Consider the following 24833-nt stretch of genomic DNA (forward strand, 5'->3'; position numbering starts at 1 on the left):
TCCCCCGCAAACGCTGCGCGGCCCGGACTGAAGGAAAAGAAGAGGCGGAGGAGAGAAAGGCGGGATGCTGCAGCTCAACACCTTTGTCACTTGCCAGGCCCGAAGGGCGATGAAACCCGCCTTTCGGACCATTAGCTTGGCTGCTTCCCTGTTGCGAGTGTTTTTTTTTTTTTCTTCCCCACTTTCCTTTCCCGCGTCTCCCTCACAGCCGCTGGTCCTTTTTCTGGATGGCGGCTAAGAGGATTGCGTTTTTATAAGCCTGCCCAGGGCTGAACTGAATGAGCTCAGTGGGACGCCGGAGCCGACGCAGCTATATGTTTGCGCTCCTCGCCCGCCCCCAGTCCTTATGTTGCCCAGATTTGCAGGCTGGCCTTTGTTGGATGAGAGTCGCTGTTAAGGGGGCGAGGGGGAAGTTTCTCAAGATCTGCCCTACAAAATGTAAGGTCTTTTCTGCCAGGCCTGATCCATCAACGTTCCAGATTGAGGATCAGAACTGAAATATGGATGCTGCCCTGCTACCCCCATGGGTCCCTTTGAACGTTGTTTTACTGATTGATTGATTTGATTTGATTTGATTTGATTTGTCAATCCCTTACAAGAAAACAGGTATAAGTATAAACATAGTTATGAATACATGGAATGGATACATATAAGAACAATAAAAGAAACAATAGGACAGGGACGGTAGGCACGTTGGTGCGCTTATGCACGCCCCCTACAGACCTCTTAGGAAAGGGGTGAGGTCAATAGTAGACAGTCTAAGGTTAAAGTTTTTGGGGTTTGGGGAAGAAACTACAGAGTCGGGTAGAGTATTCCAGACATTGACCACTCTGTTGCTGAAGTCGTATTTCCTGCAATCAAGTTTGGTGAGGTTTACCTTGAGTTTGTATATATTGTGTGCTCTTGTGTTGTTATGGTTGAAGCTGAAGTATTCATAGACAGGTAGGACATTGCAATGTATGATTTTATATACTATACTTAGATCAGACCGAAGGCGGCGTAGTTCTAGGTTTTCTAGTCTAGAATTTCAAGTCTGGTGGCATAAGGTTACTAAGACTTAATTGGTCAATGATTAGATGCGTATGAGTGGCCTGGTTAATGAGTCCATTCCATACCGTTTTAAGGCGGTACAAGAAAAACGATCAGTGATCTATTTTTATCAATATGATGAGTATGTTCTATTGAATGGAAATGTCACTGTAAGGGTCCTAAAGTTCAACCATAAAAAAAATGGAGCAGAGGAAACTATCTGCTTAACTGCAGATGACTTCATGGAAATGTCCACGAAGTTTTATGGGTAGAAATATTGACACAGCTGGCTGCTGTCTTCCTCCAGGATGTTTCTTTTGAGTGCCAAGTCTAGACTACCACCTGGCGGACTCCTATCTGCTTATTGGGCATGAAGATTGGATGGATTTCAAGCCCAGACAATGCTAGCCAGGTGCTTTGACTTTTCCATCTGCAGCATGACTGAATCCGACCAAGGCTGTGTGTACTTTAGATGTAAGCCGCCAAGGGCTAGCTGGATGTTTTAGATTGTAACTTCGATAGCCCTTAACCAGTTTAGCCAATACAAGTAGTCCTCAACTTACGAACACAATTAAGCCCAAAATTTATGTTGTTAAGTGTTGTTAACTTTTCTTGCCACATTTTTCAAGTGAATCGCCACAGTTGTTAAATTAGTAACACGGTTAAGTCAATCTGGTTTCCCATTGACTTTGCTTGGCAGAAGGTTGCAAAAGGAGATCATGTGATCTCAGAACATTGCAAATGTCATAAATATGAATCGTGACCGTGGGGATGCTGCAACGGTCATAAGTGTAAAACATGGTCATAAGTCACTTTTTTCAGTGCCGTAACTCTGAATGGTCAGTAAGCGAACTGTTGTAGGTCGAGGAATATCTGTACTTTGGAATTGTGGAAGTTGTATTCTGAAACAGCGGGTGTTAGATTGCCTGGTATCTTCCATAATGTAGCAATAGCACTTAGACTTATATACCACTTCACAGTGCTTTACAGCCCCCTGTAAGCGGTTTACACAGTCAGCCTATTGCCCCCAACAATCTTGGTCCTCATTTTACTGATTTTCAGAAGTATGGAAGGCTGAGTCAACCTTGAGCCTGGTGAGATACGAACTGCCAAACTGCAGTCAGCAGAATTAGCCTGCAGTTCTAACCACTGCACCACTGCGGCTCATATGTATTTGAGTATAGAACACTATCCTTTGCAAATTAGATATTATACGGGGAGCATCTTCCATGGGACTTGATCTAGTTCAGTAAATTGACTGGAATCACATTAAGCTTGGGTAGTGAGCAAAATACTTACCTGTTAATGTGTGATTAGAGATACCTGTTGAGGCCTACCACGCTCCCTGCCCCATCTTTGCATTGGTAAAATATACAGAATTTATAAATATCTGGATTTAACTATGCAGTCAATATAAGCAGGAAACTGGCAAAATAGCCCTACACAGGCAGTCCTTGATTTATAAGCACAATATTTCTGTTGCTAAGCAAGGCAGTTAAATGAGTTTTGTCACATTTTGTGACTTTTTTGCCACAGTTGTTAAGTGAATCATGCAGTCGTTAAGCGAATCTGGCTTCCCCTGTTCCTTTTTCTTGTCAAGAGTTGGCTGGAAAGACTACAAGTGGTGATCCCATGATCCCAGGACAGTGCCACTGTCATAAATAAATAACAGTTGCTAAGGAGCCAAATTCTGATCACGTGACCATGGGAATACTACAATGGTCGTAAGTGAAAAACAGTCATAAGTCACTTTTTCAGGGCTGTTGTAGTGTTGGTCACTAAACAATGATTTTATGTCAAGGACTACCTGTATATTTTCTATGCAAATAAAGATGATGGGACAATAGGTAACATTTTGTTATCTAATATAGGTAGTCCTTGACTTATGATAGCTCATTTAGTGACTATTCAAAGTTACAGCACTGAAAAATGACTTATGACTGTTTTTCAAGTAACAACCTTTGCAGGGTCCCAATGGTCATGTGATCAAAATAGAGATGCTTGGCAACTGATTCATATTTATGACCCTTGCTGGGCCCCAAGGTTATATGTTCCCCTTTTTAGACCTTCTGACAAGCAAAGTCAACGGAGAAGCCTGATTCACTTAACAACTGAGGCAAGAAAAGTCGTAAAATGGGGCAAAATTCACTTAATGAATGCTCCATTTAACAACAACGTTTGTGCTCAATTGTGGTCGTAAGTCGAGGACTACCTGTAATAGTTATGCCCCTATCTGCAGCAGTTTTATGGTCAAGCTTCCTCCTATCAACCATTAGTTGCTCCAAAAGATAATTGCTTCAAAAAAATAAATTCAATTCCCTTATTCATTTTTTATTTTTCATCTTAGGTGGGTATGCAGGCTTTTTTTTAAAAAAAAGCGGAGCTTTCTTCCCTCCTGTGCAAATCAAGACACTGTTATTTAATTCTTTATAAGAAAAAGGAACTAATGCTAATTTAAAAAAAGTAAAACTAGCAAAACAGGCATGTTCCTTAACCAGTCACTGTAACTATCATGCTTGATCAGATGTTTTTGCTATGTCTGTAAGTCCTAATGACATTTGGTTATGTCCTTACTGTAATAGGTTGGCTTATCAATATTGACTCTAAAAGAGTATTTTTAAGTTATTTATTGATTGATTGCAACAATCCAAAAATGTTTTCATTTGAAAGACTTTAATTCTTTCAGTCTTCGCATAGTATTGTACTATATTCCCTTGCAAAATAATCTGAATTTCTTATTCAACAAATAGTAAAATGAGGACTGATTTCTGAATAATAAAAGTTCTGCAATAGTATGAGCATTAGACTTTTTTTAAGAAAAAACTTTTACTCATTAAATATCTCATTCTCCTTGTATTTGGCATGTACTAAATTACTATATAACTGATTAAAATAAATTCTTAATTCCTAGAGATGAAACTATCTCTCATTTTTTCTACCCTAACAGTAAAAAAAACAATAGTAAAATCTGATTGTGTATAAATGCATTCAGCATAATATAATTAAATTGTAATTCAGACAATTACAATTTTAAAAATTCCTATCTAAATTAAGAACTTCATGCCTGCAGACTGGTACACAATACACCAAGACAAATATGTAAATTTTATTTTATTGCAAGCAGATTTAAACATCTACTGCTTTATAGAGAATCTACAGAAAGTCCCAAAATATGGATATAAAGAATTCATGTTGTCTACAGAAATGAAAGTTTAAAAACAGCACAGAAAATAAACTTTACATCAATGCACATATATATATTGTATTTATATATATTTATATCAACTTAATAATTGAGACTGCTTCGAACCTTTTAATGAAGTATTATAGATTAATCTAACACAGATTTTAAAGGCTGAATTATCAGGCAAGTGAACTTATCACTGTACCATTTACAAATACATGTCAGTATTTAGTGCTGATGATTATAGATATTTTAATGATTAATGTTCTAGTAACTATGTTCCGCTTTTCCCAAGAGCATTTTCTGCCAATTCTACTTTGCAATATAGATTGAAAGATTATTGAGAACAGTTTGCACATCACAGAATTTCAGACATACTTAAAATTCTGTAATTTTGACAAAGGTAAAGCTATAGAAACTGATGTGTGTAATTATACAATGTACAATCATACACATAATTATTTCTTGTATAATACTTTTGACAATGTTCTGTTAAAGCTTTCTGACATGATCTTATGGATATCACAATGTGTAATTTCCTCTGATATGTATATGTATAATAAACAGATCGATGCAAGCAGATTAAATGGTTTTGTCAGGTAGTTGGACAAAGTATTAGACCATAAATAACTAGGAAAACTGAGAGCACTAATTTGGGGAGGAAATAAAACAAAACAAAGTATTCCTTCTTCTTAGATTCCCATCAGTTTTGATTAATTTTATTGAGATTATAATGCACAGTGCATAGAAATAAACCACAGCTATAAAAATATTTCTGTAATTTCCTTCGCTCCCACTCAGATAAAAAAAAATTTCCATCACCAAATGGGGTGCAAGCATCGCATTGAGCTAATAACCAGTTTTACGTAATGACTGCATATCTCACTTATTTGGTAGAATTCAATACTGGGTGCACCAGTGTACATATATTGAGATTTTGTGCATAGGGGTTTCTACCCTAGAATTCTACACACCTGCCCGTTTATAGAAAGGCAGTGAAGGAAAATCGAAGTTAATACCTAGATATCTTTTCCTTTTGTCATTTTCCTAAAATATGGTTAAAACCCACCTTGTAAATGAAATGGAGCTTTTAAATTCAAAACTGTCTCCTAACAATGTAATGAGAGGGATGCCAGATTTGATCATCATTACAGGAGACCTATTGAGTTTAATGTGAAGTCTAGAATCAGCTCCTAGAAGGAAATGGTCAGAAAAGTTTTTTGTTAAAAAGTCAAGAAAGTGTCAGCCATTGCATGATTAAAGCCTGGCCTCTTTTTATGTGGGTGATAAAAGGGGGCAGGGTTTTGATTGTTCACTCTCAGGCACTAGTTGCCTTTTTTGGACATGTGCATGCCACACACACACACACACACACACACACACACACACAGGCAGATGCCCCTTGAACTCAGTGGTAAAATATGTTTTTAATGTTTTTTTTCCTCTACAACTACCATTAAATGTTTCAGCCTGTAATTTTTTTGGGGGGGCAAACTGAGATGCAACAACGTTGCTGTTTCTTGGGCATGCAGGGCAGGAATGCAGCATTTTCAATAACTGCATAAGAGTCTTCCCATTTAAGGCTAATGGATGGAAATGAAAACATAAAGGAGCAAGAGATACAAAGTTTTATGGAACAATACAAAGTAATGGTGGCAGCAATTCCTTGTAAGACTACTGTCTACTGAAAGCCACTATTTACAAAAGCAAAAGCAAATAAAATAAAAAGCTGCTTTGAACCTATGTCTAATATTAACATTCATCAGTTTCTACAATCTCAGTTCCATTATAAGCTAAATTCTAGAGCTCCAAAACTCATATATATAAAAAAATTCATCTAAAACATATACTTAAAAATAGAATTGATATATTAACAAATGTATGCATAAATCAGATATATAAAGAGCTTCAATATTGAAAAATATTTCATTGCAAAGGCATTTTTTAGATTTCTAAAAAAATACATTAAAAATAATTTTGCTAATTATACCCAGAGAGAGATTTATCACTAGTACAGGTATAAAATCAATACCCACATCAAGTTGATTTTCTTTAAAATAAGAAATATTTATATATGTACATTTTACAACCAGTGTTTTATATAGGAGACTTTTCTACCCAACCTTCAAGTATGCAGCGTCAAATAAATATATAACATTAAGTATGTTGTAAGTGTGTTAGCAACACCAGGAATGGAAATTGTTTGCATCTTAAAATTACCGAAATGCTATGATATGGGGAACTGTATGGCATGGGAAAACATAAAAATGACAACATTCATTAGTGCTTGTTCCTCACATGACGATGCAAAGATGATGAGATATTAAGTTGTGACATTACAACACAAGATCCATTCATTACAACACAAAATGTCATGTGCCAGTAGATAAGGGGTGAAGTTTGCATTAAGGTATATGTTTTCCTCACTTGCCCCACCATTACCAGCTTCACCAGATCTGGACTCCTATGAACAGCCAGATTCTTTTTTCTTTATAGTCTTTGGTATAATGCATGTTTCACAATTTGCCTTTTAAAACATTTGTTGTCCCTATCTCTGCTCAGGAAGTTAACAGGGAATTTGCACAAATACCAATGTTAAATTCCATTAATCTTTAAGCCTTTTTTATATTCTAAATAAAATACTGGAGGAAAAATTAAACCAAGCTGGTATGTGTTTGCTACTATTAAAATCAATAGACCACAAACTAGAGTCACATATGACTCCCTATTTAAATAATGGGAAAACACCACATAGTGGTGCTAGTTAACACACAGTCACAGTTAATACCATAAAATTTCTTGTTAGTGTTGATTCCCCTCCTATCTTTAATATTAAATTAAAAGTAAAACAAGAAAATACTTGCTTTAATAATAATTTGTTAAATAATCAATTATTCGTTTTTCTTAATTAAAATAAGACCACAGACTAGCAGAACACTTACTAATGTACTACTTTAGAGCTACTTTGTTTATTACTACAAACTCCTATGGCTGAATTTGCAGGTTCAATAATTACTTTCAGTCTAACTGCTGTACTGGTCACATCACACATTTGATAGCCAGACTGACTTCTTAAGGATTATATTAAATATACTTTAAAAGCATTGGTCTTTAGCAAAAAAAGAGAATATTTTGAGATCACATATAGTCTTATTCTGACAATACAAAGATATTAAAATCTGTTTCTTGAGTGCTGATTTGCACAGCAGAAACACTCACAGAAAAAGCAAAGAAAGGACAAAGACTATCAAAAGCAGCATTAGTGAATATACTTGCTGACTGAACATCCAAAAGCGTTATTTATGACTGACCATTTTTCAAAATTCATATCCAGAGATAGTCACATATTGAAGCAGGGCTCATCGAACAAAAAAAAAGGGGGTGGGGGAATGATGGAGGTAATACACACAGTTTTTGACTGACAAGAATGAAATAGCATTAGAACTATTTCCACAGTACCAGACTGTGTACGTAACTTATTGTTTCAATAGTTCAAAAACATTAAAAAAAAAGACCAATACTCTTGGCTTGGTAGCAGGCGCTCTCGATCCAGCTTTTCAGGATCTTATATGTGGCTGCAAAAGTCACGATTTCTGGTTGGGTTCTTGAATGATCCTTTGCAGGTGGGCTGGGCTGGGGGCTGCTGTAGTTCTTAAAGGCTTGAGTTGGTGATCTGTCACAGAGATGTTTCAAAACCTGCACTTTGGTGGTAGTACTGTGTGCTGGAATTGCAACGCTTGGAATAGTTGGAGTAGCCAAAGATAGATGGGAGCATTGAATAATCATAGTTTTGCCAGCGTGTGAACATCATTTTTTTAGAATGAGAACCTTTTGCTGAGGACTTCTTGCATTCATTACTTCGATATCTTGGTCTCTTCAAAGAGGCAAGGGGTGTGAATTCTGAAATAGGGTCCTGATCATGGCCTGATGTTTTCTGCCAAAAAATCAAAAGGAATATATATGTACATATATTTAATAATCACAACTGAAGTACCATTATCTAGAAGTAACAGTATGGCCAAATGGCTACAGAATTAACCTTGGACAGCTGTTTGACCATACTAAAGTCAAGGCAGATGGAATGAAGGAGCAATTTCAGTTCATTTTATGTGGCATTAATATTATGGATGATGGGAATAATAAAATCCTCAGCTTGGAGCCATTTTTATACTATATCTTACATGATGCTGCATACTCAAGACATATTGAAATGAATGAAATTGCAGATAGTTTTCTTCAATGTCAAAAGAGAATAATTATGTGGATATTTTCATGTAAGAATTAACTTGCCCTTCCTAAAACTATAAAGGCAAAACCTCCTGATTTTTGAATTACAGATAGAAAATTCTGGATATTATAATACACACACTTGGAAAATCAATAGTTGGCAAACAGTGCTCCAAGTTCTACCTGTTACAGTGATACCAGATTTGGTCACAGTCCTGAAAGACAGTCCTGAAAGAACAGAAACTCATTTACTCAGGAGTCACAAAGCCTTAATTTGTGTTTTCCTGCAGCTTTGCGGTTCAAGTAGCGAAACTACAGTAACTTTATTTCCCTCAAAGGTTATCCTTTAAATAAAGCATCATGATGGGTAGGGAGTTCCAGAGTGATTTTTATCATCGTATGACTAGCAGTTGCAGTTACAATCTGAAAAATAATCTTTTGTTTTTAGCATTTCTTCCATCTGATTGTTCCCATCTCCTGTCTGAGCAATGTGACAATGCTTTATGAGCTATAGTGGATTGCCAGTGACAGATTTATTTTATAGAAAATGCAAATTAATCACTTAGCTTAAATTGTTCCCTGAAATGATAGCCAGTTCTATTGAATTGAGGAACATCTACATATATTCATTCTGTGGAATAACCCTTCCCCAAACTAATTTATCTGACATTTTGAATGGATTTTCACCATCAGATAGGCTATTTAATGCTACAGATGTTTTTACTGTATGTTCTATTCCAAAATATGAATACTTTTTTAAAATGAAAAAATTGGCATGCCTATTATCTGATTATTTAGCTTTTCTGCATATTTTAGTAGTGATCCCAAAGGCTGGATTATCTGTATGTTAACAGTTGGTGACAGCGCTTGAAGAAGCTACACAAGACTTCCAAGAAGATATGGCTGCTTCAAAGCACCAGGAAGAACTGCTTCATTCATGCTAATTTCCTTTGGGAAATTTTCTTCTGAATGTTTCACACAACCTTGGGTATGTTTAACTTTCCAAGGGCTTCTTTGCACATTATAATCTATGCAATACAACATATGTTAAATTGTACCTCCATTTCTTGTTCCTTGTTTATAATGTATGGAAATATTTCTTAGAGAAACTGATTTATTCTGAATGGCATACTCCTGTGTACCTGTAATGTCAATTAAAGTGCTTTGAAGTCTGCAGTTTTTGCTTATATACATGTCTGGAGATTTAAGATAAATATTGGTACCTCTGAGATTTGTTTCATCATGTTAGGTACAGGCAATGTTACAGATTGGCAGCATTCATTATATATGGAAGTTTTATACAAAATACTTGGGAAAATGTTCTTTGACTCATCTTACACATAGTTATTTGAATACCATATTTAATTAAACTGCAGTTGTGCATGCACCCTAACTACAATCAGAGGGGGGGAAATTAGATTGCTTTTCAAATTCTATTTTTTTCAGAATGCATGTAGATACATGCTCCCACACAACATTCTATTACTAAAACTTACCTGTATGGTGAACTAATCAAAAACAGACTATAATACTCAGAATAGAAGACTTAAACTGGGAAAATAAAGCAAAAACTCTGGAGGAAATGGCTTTCTCTTTAAAAATATCACAGCACACTAGTAGAAATTACCTAAGGGTACCACGGTCAATGCTGTTACCTATCAGTGATCTAATTATGTCTCGGAAGCAGAAAGGGTTCCTTCAAGGAGTGGGTCATCGTTGTTCATCAAAGTATTTAGAGTTGATTTATGTTTCAAACTCCTCTGCAAGGATGAGGAAAAACACTGAAACTATACAATCGGTCCAATATGAACATCTTAAGAGGAACATGTAAATAATTGTGTTAGGATAGCTCATATATACAAAAATATTTAAATCCTGCTGATGAAAACCTGACAGGTTGAGAAAAAATGTCAAGAAATAACTGTTTTATCATACTTAGAATTCAGTGGCTTTATATTCTTTCATAAAATGGTTTTATTTGTAATGGATATTAGTCATGAACGTCAGAAGATAGTAACTGATCTGTGTTCAAATACATAGTGACTTCAGCATTAATTGTCACCGGTCCTGCTGAAATTAGGTCTGACTGAAAATTGTGGTCCTATGCATTGGTTCCCTTTGCAACTAAGACTTTATTTCTGGAAAGACCTGCGATGATTTTAAATGGAAAGATAATCCCTTGCACGATCATGCAAAAGGTAGAATGAAGACACCCATAGGCCACATGCAGAAAAGTAGTTATAGTTTTATATCCTATTCAGAACTCCAATTTTCAGATTTAATGCTTGCTTTTTATTGTTCTTTTAATCAAAAAGAAAATTTGAATTAAAAGAATAATATTTTGCTTACAGCAAAAGACTAATGTTTGAAGCAAGAAAAATGTTAAGTAGAAATGATGATACATTAATACCCATCTTGTAAAACCAGAATAATTATATATAGCAAGATAATTGAGATAAATGCATAATAGTCAGAAAAAGATACAAGTTAGAAGAAATTCTAATTATCTTTATGTAATAGTCTAGAATTATCATAGAAAATAGGATTTGGCTAATAATTTACCCGAAGAAAAAGATTCCTCCAAAGCTTTTGCAGCTTCATTGATTTAATAGCCCAGTGCAGTTTGTCATATACACTTTATTAAGACATGGAAACAAAACAGCAAAAGAGCAAAAGGAAAAAAAAGGGGGTCAATCTTCCTCCTTCAAGTTTAGATGTTAAGAATAAATGTTCTTGCTTACCACTCAGAACTGACAAGCAGAGCAACATAAAGACAGTAATGAACTTGGAAAAAAAGATCAGACTTGTACTATCTAAATGGAAAATAAAATTTCTCTGTAAAATTCAGGCCAAACATCAAGTATAGAGATTTCTGATCCCGATTTAGAAGATTAGATAAAAGTTTAGCTTGTGTTTAGGAAAAAAAAGACACTAGTTTCATCAAATTAGGAAAGATGACATGCAAAGGGAAACTGCAGTGAAAGAAACATAATAGTTCTGGGCATACTTTGAAAATGATTTAGCATCAGTAGTTAGAACTTCGGATGAACCTCAGTATGGCACCTCTCTGCCACCCACTGAAGGAACCCAATTTTCTTATGGCTTCTACAGTAATCTCAAAAAGGCATTCCTGCTGTAAGATTTACATTGATTTTAATAAGAAAATGTCTTAAGACAATAGCATTTTCTCCCATCCCCAAAACAGCTGGAAGTCTGAAAAAAAATCTAGATTCTTTAATAAATAGCAGAGAGATGCCATCCTCATACAAGAGCCAAAATATTTTGAATCATTTTCAAAGTAAGCAAACTCTTTGAATCCATAGATTTAGACAGACATGTTCATATATTGGCAATCATGGTTCATGATAACAAATGAACAGTGGCATTTAGAAATTTGAATCACATCTATGCTTAGCAATTGTGATTAATATTTAAATTACTAAAAAAACAGGGATATTCTATTGTATTATTTATATACAAACAAAGAATACATGCATACAGCTATATATATCATTCGCTTGGAAATACAAAGAAAAAAATCAATTAAAATATTGTAATTGTTGTGTAATGTCCCATTAGGGAGATGAATTATGACTGATATGTTGCAGTTCTGAATGTACTTTCTAATATCCTCTCAATGATATGACCACGCATGCAGAAAGGCAGGAAAAAAATCACCTTTTGCTCCATTAGAAATTTAGACTGCTTGAAGTCTGAGAAAGCATAAAGATGGTAGACTGCTCAACAGAAAGGCACTGGTGTTTAGTCTGATTTCCAAAGAAGATTGATGGTAGTACCCGTGTACATCATTTTTAGTTTAAAGCAAGGTAGCAGTTATTTAGGAAAAGCAGTATGGAAGACAGGAGTGTATTGAGAGTGGGAAAAGAAGAAACACAAGGAATAAATCTGATTAAATCCCAAAGGCTTACAAAGAAACATTGACAATATAATGCATATAGAAAGGTGCACATTCAAATCACGGAGAAGTCCCTTAAACTTGTACACCAGATGCCTTTATGAATATAGTACAACATCCTCATGTTGTATTTCTGTAATCCTAATACATTTATTACTGTAATCCTAATACAAAATGGCTTAGCTATACCACTGCATTCAATAGTTCTTTAGGCAAGTGTGGCATGATACAAAACAGTTCTTGCTTCTACTACTTATTATTACTGTATTACTACACATTTAATTCCTTGTCCTGGAGCTCTGTTTCAGTTCTATAATGGCTACTACCATAGGCCATTCAGATTATTTAATACAATACAATTTATATAGCATACTATGATTTTATTTTTTTGCACATAATGTTCTAAAAATAATCTCTAAGCAGCTATTTGAAGATGACAAGGCCATTTATTTAAATTTAGTCATATAGGTTTGTCATATATTTGAAATATCAACATAGGTGAATTATATTACATTTAAAAAATAGATTATCCTACTGGGTACATTGAGCTTAACTGAAAAAACAAGAGTCAAAATATATTTTTGTATCACTTCAGCAAACATTGAATAACGTCAGATTCTTTTCATCCAAGTCAGACTATTTAGAGAATTACCATGTCAAATGCATGGGAAAGTATATAAATGCTAATAAATCTGATGTCAGATTTTGAGATCAAAATGCCTGGTTTAGCCTTTCCCTTCCTGTCTCTTCCCACTTATGATATTTCAGATTGACTAGAAACTTGGATATTGAACAACATGCTTTGGAATTCACTGTGCTTTATTATTTGAAGGATTTATTCACAATATTGGGCTTTAGAGTGGTCTCAAGAACCATGATCTCAAGATCAGATTTCCCGATGTTTTCTCAGCATCTGTGGCTGGCATTTTTAAAAACAAAGTAATTGCTATGCAGACCATGGGCAATGGACCAGGGACTATAGCCAGGACTTCTGATTGACTTTTTGGCCAAACTGGTTTCTGATTGGTGCAGACTGGTGAGGCTTTGTTGGAAACCTGCTCAGTTGCCTGTGGTTTGCATTGTTATTCCAAAAAAATCCAAGATAAATGCTTGCTTGAGAATGTCAACAGTATATGCACAAAGGAAGAGAGAATAATGTGTGACCCTGTTTTGGAATGAATTGCTCTGAAGTCTTTATTGGAGATTAGATAAAAGATTAGAAGCAGTAGTTTTTTATCATAATTTGGCATACCACATTATAGATATCTGAAGTTTAGAGTAGATTTGATTTTTTAAAGGATGATTTAGAAAAGAATTAGATAATCAGGGGAATAGATTTTGATTTTGGGTACAATGCCTTTGACTGCAGTGATACTTTTAGTTTTTGAGGTCAAGATACACTGATGTCAAATCCATTCAACCCATCATACATTCAGCTCTGCAGGTGTGGGCATGTCTATGGAGACAATCTGTATGAATAGCTAGAAAGAAGTTGGTTTACACAATTATAGTACAGAACCAAAATGGAAACAAGTTTATAGAACATGAATACATAAAGATATAGTCTCTAGCTTATTTCCTGGCAAGCAAAGTAAAACTATGTAAACAATTGGATATAACTGGCAGAAAATTGAATATAATATCAAAATAATAAGTTATTATATCCTTTTAAATTGCATGAAATTAAATATAATCTTTCTAATCTGTGCTGGAAGGATTTTAATTGAATTGGTACATATCTATAATGGTAATGGCAATTTAATCAATTTAATATTTTGAGAAAACTGAAAATTATACAATAGCCATTAATCATTAATAATAATGTAATTTTATTATTCATTTTCCTTGGAAACAAATATATGCTATTTTTTTAGCTGCCAAACTGACTGCAGCAAAACTGAGATGCATCTTTCTTTGGACCAGTAGTAGTTTAAAAAGTAAGAAATAGTAGAAAAATTATTTGAAGAATCTTTTAGTTAAAGTTTGTTTTGTTTACATTTGGTCTCCATGTAACAAGACTGTGACGATACAGTATAACAGTGTAATTCCTAGTAAATTCTATCTATTTATACAAGTTTTTGATATAAATATTGGGTATGGATTTTTACAATTTTATATCTCTTCTTAAGATTAGAAATTTATAATGCCCTCAAATTATGTGATTGGTTTGTTGTTACTTTTGTCATTTTTTATTTTTCCAAACATATACATTATATTCCAATCATACATAAAATAAACTATGTAAAATATTACAATAATTTACTGTATTCTCAGTGTCTTATTAATTCATTCAATAAAAATGTAAGCAATAAAATCGGAGATATTTAGAAGATATTTAGTTAAATATTTTCTGTAAAAATAAGACAGCTAAATTTTTACCTGAATTCTTTCTGTTGCTGTGGGCCATATCTGTTGGCACAGAACTTTTTTGAGTACATCCGGAAGAAGACTAACAATTATAAGCATAATAATGCCCAGCCATGCAGGACCAGTAGACAGCATCTGCAGGAATATGTAGTACATCCTCTGGTAGTTGAGAAATGGCCTATAGAATGAAGAGTAAAATACTGTCATGAATTAAGGCAATAGAGATTTCAACATGCATGTTTTTATTATTATATCCCATCTCCACTGGTTAGCTCAAAACACAAAATTTTCACTGGATGTTAGTGTTCTGTATGGAGGTAAATAACAAAAATGACAGTATTTTCCATTAATCTGTCTCTTTAATGTACATATTTACATTGGCAATGTAGCCTCCCCCAAGCTAAGAGAAAAATTATTCTGCAAGGAACGTTGGAGAGCCAGTTTGGTTTAGTGGTTATGTAACCAGTCTAAGAGAATTCTAATCCCTCCTTAGGCTGATGTCATGGCCCTGACAAAATCTGATTCCAAGGGGGAGGTGGAGCAGCTGACAGGGAGCGCGAGTGTGGCTCCATTGGGTGTGGAAGAAACTGGGGAAGGGCACAGTATGGCTGGGCAGAGCAGGGGAGAAGTAGAGCAAGGCAGAGGGAATTCAGAGGAAGATCCAGGCCCACCCCCTCTTCATCCTAGGGCATGCAGGGAGGAATGGAGAAGGGAGCAATGTGAGTTGTGTAGTTTACAGGGGAGGAAAGGGCCCTGATTCCCTTCATTAGCTGCAGGTGGGAACACAGTATTTAAAAAGGGAGTTTGCGCACAGCATCTTGTTGGGAACAAATCATGTATTATCTTGTTTTGTTGAGGCTTATCTGGGTTCCTGGCGTCTTCCCAACTGTGTGTATCTGGTTGGCCTTTGAAGTCTGCAATTCCTTATCCTGCCCTGTCCGGTTAATTGCTGCAGCATGGTTTGTGTGAGTTTTATTTACAGTTTATATGTACTTTGTTTTTGGACTGAATTTCCTCCACTTAAAAGACTGTTCTTGGGATAGTTTTTTCTCCAGCCAAAGGTAACTGGACATTGGGGGCAAAGTTGGAGGTATTAAAGGGACTTTTCTTACTTATGTGACTGTGTTGCCTTTGTGCCACGCCCCGGGTCATCACAGCTGGATGATTTTGGGCCAGTCATTCTCTCAATCCAACTTACCTCACAATGTTGTTGTTGTGAGGAAATAGCAGGAGAAAGGAGTATTAGATATGTTTTCTGCTTTATTTATAAAAAAATAATATAGGTGGGATTAAAAGAAACCTTTAAAAAACTTTTGGCTACAATCTAGATAAAGAAAATTAATGCAAAAAACACACAAACCAAAAGACTTTGTAGATATTCAATTTTCACCCAAAATAACAACAAGCTATTTTTTTTGTATACAATTCTCCCAAATATATAAACAGGGCTTTACTGAGACTCAACCAGAGATATTAAAAAGTTCTCTCCCAACTAGATTGGGGAGCTAGGGTTAACATCTAGGGCCCCATTAGAGCAAGACAATAACAAGAAAAGGGAGTAGAAGCAATTAGAAACTAACTTTATGTCTGTGTGTGCATATACACACAAACACACATACACAAATGCATCCACATACATACAAACACTAGTTGAATGTAAATAATTGCACACAGGCATTCTATTACCTCAGGATTTGGTGCTTTCTCCTCTCCTGTTTAAGGTGAAACCAGTGAAAAAGATCATCCAATAGTGTGGAATGAGGTATCAACTGAGTATGATAATGATACTCACTTTTATATCTCCACCCTGGGTCATATAAAAGATACCGTAGAGGTTCTCTTCCAGAGTCCGGAGACTATGGGGGCCTAGATATACAATGTGACTCTGGATGTCTGAAACTTTACATGCAGCAGACAAAGGGATTTAAATATAGGTTCACAATGGTTCTTACCAAATGATCCCTCCCCAGAGAAGAGAAAAGACAATGTAGAAAAGTAGTGATCCCCAGATCACAAAGTGGTTGATCCATGTCCAATGGTGAGTATCCAATGCAAGCTGTATAGAAAGATACTACTATCAACATTCCAGGAAAGGAGACTATATAAAAAATAGTTGGTTTACGATGATCTTAACATGCTGAATCCTGGATTTTTGAGCAATTTATACTTAGCTAATTAAACCAAAGTGCTGAAAGATACTCCTAAATAATACAATATAGTTATATATAAATTGCATGTTTTATCAACATTTATCAGACTGTTTCATCCACTACATTTTTTGTTCCCATACCATGTATTTTTTTCATTTTCATATCAAATCTATTCCTTCATGAGCCAAAAATACACTTTCTTTCTCAGCCCTCTCTATGTCATATTCCTCAGAAGCTTCAATTGTAAAATTATTCTTTGTTTACCACTGAGATGGCTATTGATAGTTTCTTCTAAAAGCTACAAGCATTCAAATCTAATTGGAAGCCAAACACAGAATGGTTCTCAGAAATTCTTTATATAAAGACTGACAAGATGAGGCAGTTTATGTAATTAATTTTGCAGGCTCTTTTTAAAATGTCTTTGAATCACAGCAGTAACAAGTCTCGTTATGATCAACCAATGATTTCTAAAAGCTCATCTTCTTAAAGGACTAAGTAATCAGAGAGCTCTGAGAGAATACTATAGCTTTTAGTTTATGAGAGAAAAATCTCTTTTTATTACCTTTTGCATGGCATGAATATCTTTATAGACTTTTATTTTGTTTTCTTTGAGACATTACATTTTCTTAAGTAACATCCAAATCATTTGGATTATAAGAATGTTGTCAAGTTGATGTTTTAGAAGATTATACCTTTAATGTAACGGTGAATACCAATACAGTGAACACCAGTGTTCCAAAGGTCCAGTTTCCAAACATCTATTCAGGAAGGAATAAATAAGTCCTAGGTTAGATATTACAATAAAGAAAAGGGTTTGTTTTAGAACAATGTTGTTTATAGGCAGTCCTAGACTTATGATCATAGTTGGGACCAGAATTGCCCAAGCAAGGAAGTCAAAGGAGTCATGTCTGATTTTATAACATTTGATGTTTTATAACATGTGATGTTTGATAACATCACACAGTTGTTAAGTGAATCCAGCTTCCCAATTGTTAGAATTCAGTTGGGAAGGTCGCAAATGATGATCACATGACCTCTGGATGCTGCAATCTTCTTAGATGATGCTGGTTGATCACAGGAACCTGGGGATTCTACAACACGTGTGAGGACTGATAATAAGTCACTTTTTTAATGCTGTTGTAACTTTGAAGAGTCACTAAATAAATGGTTGTAAGTTGAGAAGTACCTGTAATAGACTAATATGATGCTGATACATGGGAATTAAGCATTTAATGCTGGCAACACATCCTGTATACTACTACTGTATTCAGCTTTCTGAGATTGAATCATAATGCTACAGCCCATATATAGGTACTCCTCAACTTACAACCATTTGTTCAGTGACTATTGAAAGTTACAGCAGCACTGCAAAAAGTGACATGACCAGTTTTTAACATGATGGTTGCCCCATGGATATGTAATTGGTTATTTAGGCACTTGAGAACTGACATGTATTTATGACAGTTACACTGTCCCAGAAATATGTGGTAACTCTTTGTAGCTGGCTTCCAATAAGCAAGATTAACGGGAGAAGCCAGGTTTGCTTAATGACTGCATGATTTACTCAACAACTGCAGTGATTCACTTGTGGCAAAAAGGGTTGTACAATGTGGCACAATTCACTTAACAGCTGTCTTGCTTAGCAATACAAATTTTGGGCTCCATTGTTGTTGTTAAGTCGAGGACTACTTGTAAAAGCCAGAAGTCTCAGCAAGTACCAAAATAAGGAAATAGAAACAAAAAAGAATTATTGTCTGCCCAACAGACATACGATCATAAGTGAACCTGGAATGCTGGGCATGGGTGTTGGGTATGGGGTAGAACAGTGATGGCGAACCTTTCTGTTGTGGTGTGCCGAAAGTGCATGTGCCGGCACCCATAATGCAATGCACCTAGCCCCCCTGCATATGCGTGCACAACCCCCCACCCCCTTACCTGCACTGCACATGTGCGCACCTGATTTTCGGCCCGCTTGAGGCCTTTTTCGCCCTCCCGAGGCTGCAGAGGCTTCCCTTGAGCCTTTGGGAGGGCGAAAAAGGGCCTCAAATGGGCTGAAAATCAGCAGGGAGGCACGCGCACACACAGTGCAGGTAACTTTGGCTAGGGCTCGCGTGTCCGGACAAATGGCTCTGCATGCCACCTGTGGCACGCGTGCCACAGGTTCGCCATCATGCGGGTAGAAGATATGCAGGTATAAAACAGAATGGCTGGAATTGGAAGTTTCCAGTGTGGTATAAATAAACATAGTGTTTCAATACTATATCATTTGACACTTTCATTATATCTAAAATACATTTTATGATTCACACAATTTTCTGCCATGCATTTATTAGGAAGAAGTTGGATTGAAAAGGTTGTCTATTAAAGGAAATAGCAAATGTCATTTTAATTGGATAGTACATAAATTATAATGTAAAAAGATTTAAATCCTATGCATGTTTATCAAGGAATAAATCCAATAGAATAAAAAAAAACCTTAGATCCTGCATAAGATTTCTCTGTTAATATCAAATGTAAAACAAAACAAAACAAAAATCATCCTTATCATTGGTGGTCTGATTGGTATCACATTTCTATCTTTTTTTTCATGACCTACTCATCTACTTTCTAGTACAATTTGGAAATAATCCATAATACCAATAAAGTAACTTTAGGTACCAAATGACAGATCCAGAAATGTGTAACTCCACTTGCAGAATAATTAGAAAAATGTTACAATCTATTCTCCCTCTTGCAGACAACTTCCCACTCATGAGAGGTGAACAACCCTCAGAGGTTATAGTGAAAAGAATTATACTTAAAAAAGGATGCAATATTTCTAATTTTCCTCTTAAACAAATAAGTTTTAAAATGATGACTACATTTTGGCTATTAGATATCATGTATCAGTGTATTCCAAAACTTTGCATCAAATAGTAATCAGAATTAGAGATAAACAAATAATAGGATTCAGTTGTCGACAAATCGACAACAAAAAGGGATTTTTTCTTCTTCTGAATAAGCAGAATGAGATGAATCATGTACCAGGTTTGTCAAAGTTCCTCTGGTACATGATGGAATTAGGAGAACTAGACTTTTCAGTCAGACCAGAGTTTGGGACTGAGACAGAATTGATTGTGCATATGGATGGTCTCTGACAGGAGACGGATGGAAGTAGTGCATCCATCCTGACTCTTCTTGACCTCACAGCAGCATTCAATACCATCAGTATTCTTAGTATTCATAGTATTCTTTTTGGATGGCTTTGAGAACTGGGGGTAGGCAGCACTGTGTTGTTCTTCTTTTTCTCAGGACAGTTCCAGTTGATATTGATAGCTTTGTAGAATGCCTCAGGGCTGTGTTCTTTCTCCCATTCTATTTAAGATTTACATATGACATCCAGGTCATCACTCTAGGGGTTGGGGTAGAGATATAAAGCTGGGTGTCATCTGCATACTAATGATATCTTACCCAAAACCAATGGATCACTTTACCACTGGATGAGGTGATCCATCTGTTTGGGGTGAGATATCATTAGTATGCAGATGATATCTTGTTTTATATCTCTAACTCCCTAGATGATGCTGTAGATGTCCTATCCCAGTGTCTGGTTGATTTTTGGGACTGGATGATACAAAATGGGCTCCCACTCAACCCTAGCAAGATGAAGTGGCTGTGGGTATTTGGACTCCCTAGAAACTAGGTTGTTCCATCTCTGGTTCTGGATTGCCCCAAGTAGACCTGGTGCACAGTCTACAGGTCTCTTGGACTTGTGGTTCCTGCTCAAAGAGCAGGTGCTCATCCTGGCTAGGAGGACCTTTGCACATCTTCAGGTTGTGCACCAATTGAGCTCATACCTGGACCAGGAGGCTCTACTCACAGTAACTCTCACCATAATAACCTCCAGTTTGAACTACTGTATTTGCCGGCGTATAAGACGACTGGGCGTATAAGACGACCCCCCAACATTTCCACTCAAAATATAGAGTTTGTTATATACTCACCGTATAAGACTACCCCTCTTCCACACACCTTCCACTTTTGCACTTTTTTTTTTGACGCACTTTTCTGCTTTGGACAATTTTGAAATGAGCTAATCCAATTTTGAACCAAGAATATGCAAATAGCTATGGAGTTTAGAAATGAGTTTTAAAAATATTTTTCATTGCTTACCATTAAGCGTAAAATATGTTGTAAATAAAATGAGAACACAGGAAACGTTCTCTTCTCAATACAGCTGATCTCTCTCTCTCTCTCTCTCTCTCTCTCTCTCTCACACACACACACACACACACCAAAAACCCGGACACTGAAAAGGCTGCCAAGGAACAGTATATTCAATGCCTTCTCTTTAATCAAGAAACAAGGAATTCCTTAGAATCTTTTTTTTTCCCCAAGTGGCCCTCTTTAAAAAAAAAAAAAAAATGGAGGTAACACTTTCATTCAAAAAGTCTTCCAGTATCTGGAGTCGCTCAGACATATTGAAGTGAGGCAGGAGAGTAAGTGAAATTTGAAATGATCCAGCTACCGTTTTCTTCCCCTCCGCCCGAAGGCCATTATCTCCACGTCAAAACGAACGAGGGGAGGCAAAGAAGCCAAACACGCTAAAAAGGATCTCTTTATTTTCCTACACAAGGTCACACCTACTTTTCCGCATTCAAAGGACAACCTCTCCTCACCACCACCACACACACACACCCCAATACCCGCAAACAATGTTCTGGGCATTAATCACCATTGCTACATTAACCTGGTAAATTTATACCCTGCCTCCCCAGTGTTGCTTTGATGGCAGGATTTCACACAGCGGGCGCGCGCCGCTCTCTTCTCTGCTCTCCCACCGTTCGCACATGTTGGAAGCACCGTAAAACCTGATAACCCACCCGGGGCTCCCCATCCTTAACCTACAGCCACCCGCATGCAAAACCTGCGTGCAAAAAAAAAAAAGAAAAAGAAAAGTACGCCGCACGTGAGGATCTTCGAATCCTCTCCTCCCCACACTGCTAAGGAAGGAAGAGGGGGAAAGGTTGGCAGCGCGTGGCGAGTGACACCCGCCACACACACACACACACACACACACACACCGCTCCCCCAGCCTCCCTCCCGGCTGCAACTCAAGCTCGAAGTGGGAGTCGGAGTCCTCCCGGCGTATAAGACGACCCCCCACTTGGAGGCATGTTTTTCAGGGCAAAAAAGTCGTCTTATACGCCGGCAAATACGGTACTATAACATGCTTCTACATGGGTTGCCCTTGAAGATCATTTAGTAACTCCAACTGGTGCAGAATGGGGCTGCACAGGAAGTAAATAGTGCCAGATATATGGCAAATGTAACACCACTCCTGCGTGAGCTGCACTGGTTACCAGTGTGCTGCAATGCAAAGTGCTGGTAATCATAATAAAGCCCTACATGGCTTGGGACACAAAGGTAACACAAATAAACTGCATTTGCATTATGTAGATAACCCCACTGTCCAATTATACAAGGTTAAAATATGGAGAAAGGATGTTGAGAAAATAACTAATAACTAAAGTAGCATATTATTATTATTAAACGGATTTCAATAGATAAGCATGGAACTTAGACATGCTCTATGCAATTATTTGAAGAAGCTATCTCTTTGCATGGAGGAGAAAGAAAAGCAAGCACTTGTGTGGGATCCAAGAGAGACAAGAGTCATTTCTGGAAACTGTTTTGGCTATTTATCTTTTCTAGAACAAACTTAAGCATCTAGGACAGCAGGAAATAATAAGCGAGCACAAAACAGAAAGCCTGTAACTCTGCTATGACAAAAAAGTGCCAGAAGAATAGACTTTTAGATTTAGATTTAAAACAAGAAGGAGAAAAAGATGAAAAATAACAAAGCAGGTGGAAGGGTTAGTGTTAACTGAATTCACATCTTGTCAATAATAAGAATGCAACAGAAGATGGAAAATACACATTTTGAAATAACAAATTCTAAAGGTGAAGAATTTTCAGTCCTCAAAAATTTCGTTATAAACTTAAAATATAGCATTGTTTGTTAGAGCTATAGCTCACAGTCCTTTGCTTAATGTCAAGCGGTCACCCTTCATCATAGAGATGGTCGAATAGAGTAGAAGAAAGGAAAAGGTAGCGTCAGGTATGACTGTCCACTCTTGTCATGGAAACCCCAACAATTATCCTCAATCAAGGAGTTATGAACAGGGACAAAATATTGATATTTCTGATTTTTGGACTTGGCTTGTGTGGAAAAGCAGAAAAGGGAAATAGAGCATCTATACAAAATGGATATCCACAAAACTTTATCAAAAAGTCCCTGACCACTCAACCCAACACAAACTCTAAAAAGAATTGCACTGCCATACATCAAGAATATCTCAGAACAGACAACAGGCTACTACAACCACGTGGAATCAACATAGCACACAAGCCAACTAAAGCCCTTCAAAGAATCCCAAGCAGACCAAAAGACCGAACAACCCCAGAAGAAAAAACAGGAGTAATCTACAACATGCAATGTAAGGACTGCAAAAATCACTATGTAGGACAAACAGGCAGAAGACTGGCAGAACACATCCATGAACACCAACTACTAGTCAGAAGACATGATGAAAATTATTTAATTCTTTAATTTCACATCATAGATTTAACCATAGACCATCCTAGACCAAGCCAAGTCCAAAAATGTCAGGGAATTTCTAGAAGCCTGGAACTCTGACAAATCAGCCATTAATAGATACATAGACATTAAGAACATCTGGAGACAATGCAAAAGAGACTATCATACAGCCCAAAAAGAAACAAAAAGACCCAAGCATCTCTCCACCAGCAATCAGCACCCAGATCAGCATAGATTAACTCCAAAGTTAACATTAGACCAGCAGTCAAGTAAACAATACCCAATCAACAATCTGCCAAAGAAGCCAATAGCAAAGAGCCCAATCGAAGAATCTCTAAGACCACCCCCACCCCCACTGACAGGCAAGCCATTAGAATATAAAGTGGCAACAAACTGCACTCCTTACTAGCACTGATGATGTTAACCTAGTTTGGGTAATAAAATGCCTGCAACAAAACAAGCAAGCTCAGAGAGCACCAAGGACCCTAAATGTCTATGGAGATTCTCAATCATCCAGATCACTGTTGTTCCAAAGATGCTATCCAAAAGGCAACTAGACTTTCTTTCTTTTTTTCGTTGAAGACATTTCGTTTCTCATCCAACAAGCTTCTTCAGAAGCAAAATCTTCATGGTAAACAACAAGAAGTCTAGTTTGCCTTTTGCAAAGCACCTTTGGACAATTATGAGTCTAGTTGAACCAGGATGATTTAGCCACAACGACTCATACTTTAACCAACAATTGGTTGGATGGACTACTGCGATGCAATCTTCATGTCGCTACTTTTGGAGATGGAGATTTCTCAGCTGGAACACAATGGAGCAGCTATCTTATTGGCATATACTATCAATATATACCAGCAGCATAAAATTCTGGACCAAATTCAAAGTGCTAGTTGTTATATTCTTAAAAACCTTACATTAGCACATTTATCAGACAACTCCTTGTAGAATCCAATCTAGCTGCCTGGTTCATCATTGTGAGGTGTCCTGCTGGGATTTCCCCAATTTTCTGGGGTACATGGGCCTGTCAACAGAATTTCTCAGTAATACCCTGTAACTACCCCTCAACCCTACCAGTTTTATGCAGTACCACCCTGGCTTTTCATAAGCAGGTACAATCTTATTCTACTATGTCTTGGCCCATGCCAATGTTTCATTAGTTTTATTTTATTGTTTTTGTTGTATGGCTCAGCACCCAGAGAACTGTGGGCGTGAGTGGCTTGGAAATAGACAGATAGACAGACAGACAGATAATAAGCAAGCAAGCCTGTCTCATGAGAAATTGTATCATGAGAATTCTGATGCAACTGTAACTCCATATAGCTATGGTAATGAGAGCAGAACAAACTATGTACACAGAGAGAAACATACTTAATTGTT

At 36.6% G+C, this 24833-nt stretch overlaps 1 protein-coding gene across 8 annotated transcripts in view; it reads right to left on the reverse strand.

The window, feature by feature from the left end:
- Positions 1–5826: 5826 nt before the first annotated feature.
- Positions 5827–24833, reverse strand: part of ATP11A (ATPase phospholipid transporting 11A) — a 115940-nt gene continuing 96933 nt past the window's right edge. For 2 of the 8 annotated variants that reach the window (XM_087967251.1, XM_087967248.1), the window contains 5 exons: positions 17566–17631; positions 16676–16779; positions 14736–14901; positions 10068–10200; positions 5827–8147 (listed from right to left, as the gene is read on the reverse strand). In XM_087967251.1, the coding sequence (XP_087823377.1) occupies positions 10111–10200; positions 14736–14901; positions 16676–16779; positions 17566–17631 (426 nt within the window). In that variant the 3' untranslated portion in view covers positions 5827–8147; positions 10068–10110. Of the gene's footprint in view, positions 8148–10067; positions 10201–12118; positions 12208–14735; positions 14902–16675; positions 16780–17565; positions 17632–24833 lie in introns of those variants that run through there. The other 6 variants (XM_087967247.1, XM_087967246.1, XM_087967253.1 and 3 more) reach the window with 4 other exon arrangements.

Source organism: Notechis scutatus, chromosome 5 (assembly GCF_049901735.1).
Source record: "Notechis scutatus isolate UNSWTSFEM ecotype Mainland chromosome 5, rNotScu1.2, whole genome shotgun sequence".
Taxonomy (NCBI): Eukaryota; Metazoa; Chordata; class Lepidosauria; order Squamata; family Elapidae; genus Notechis; species Notechis scutatus.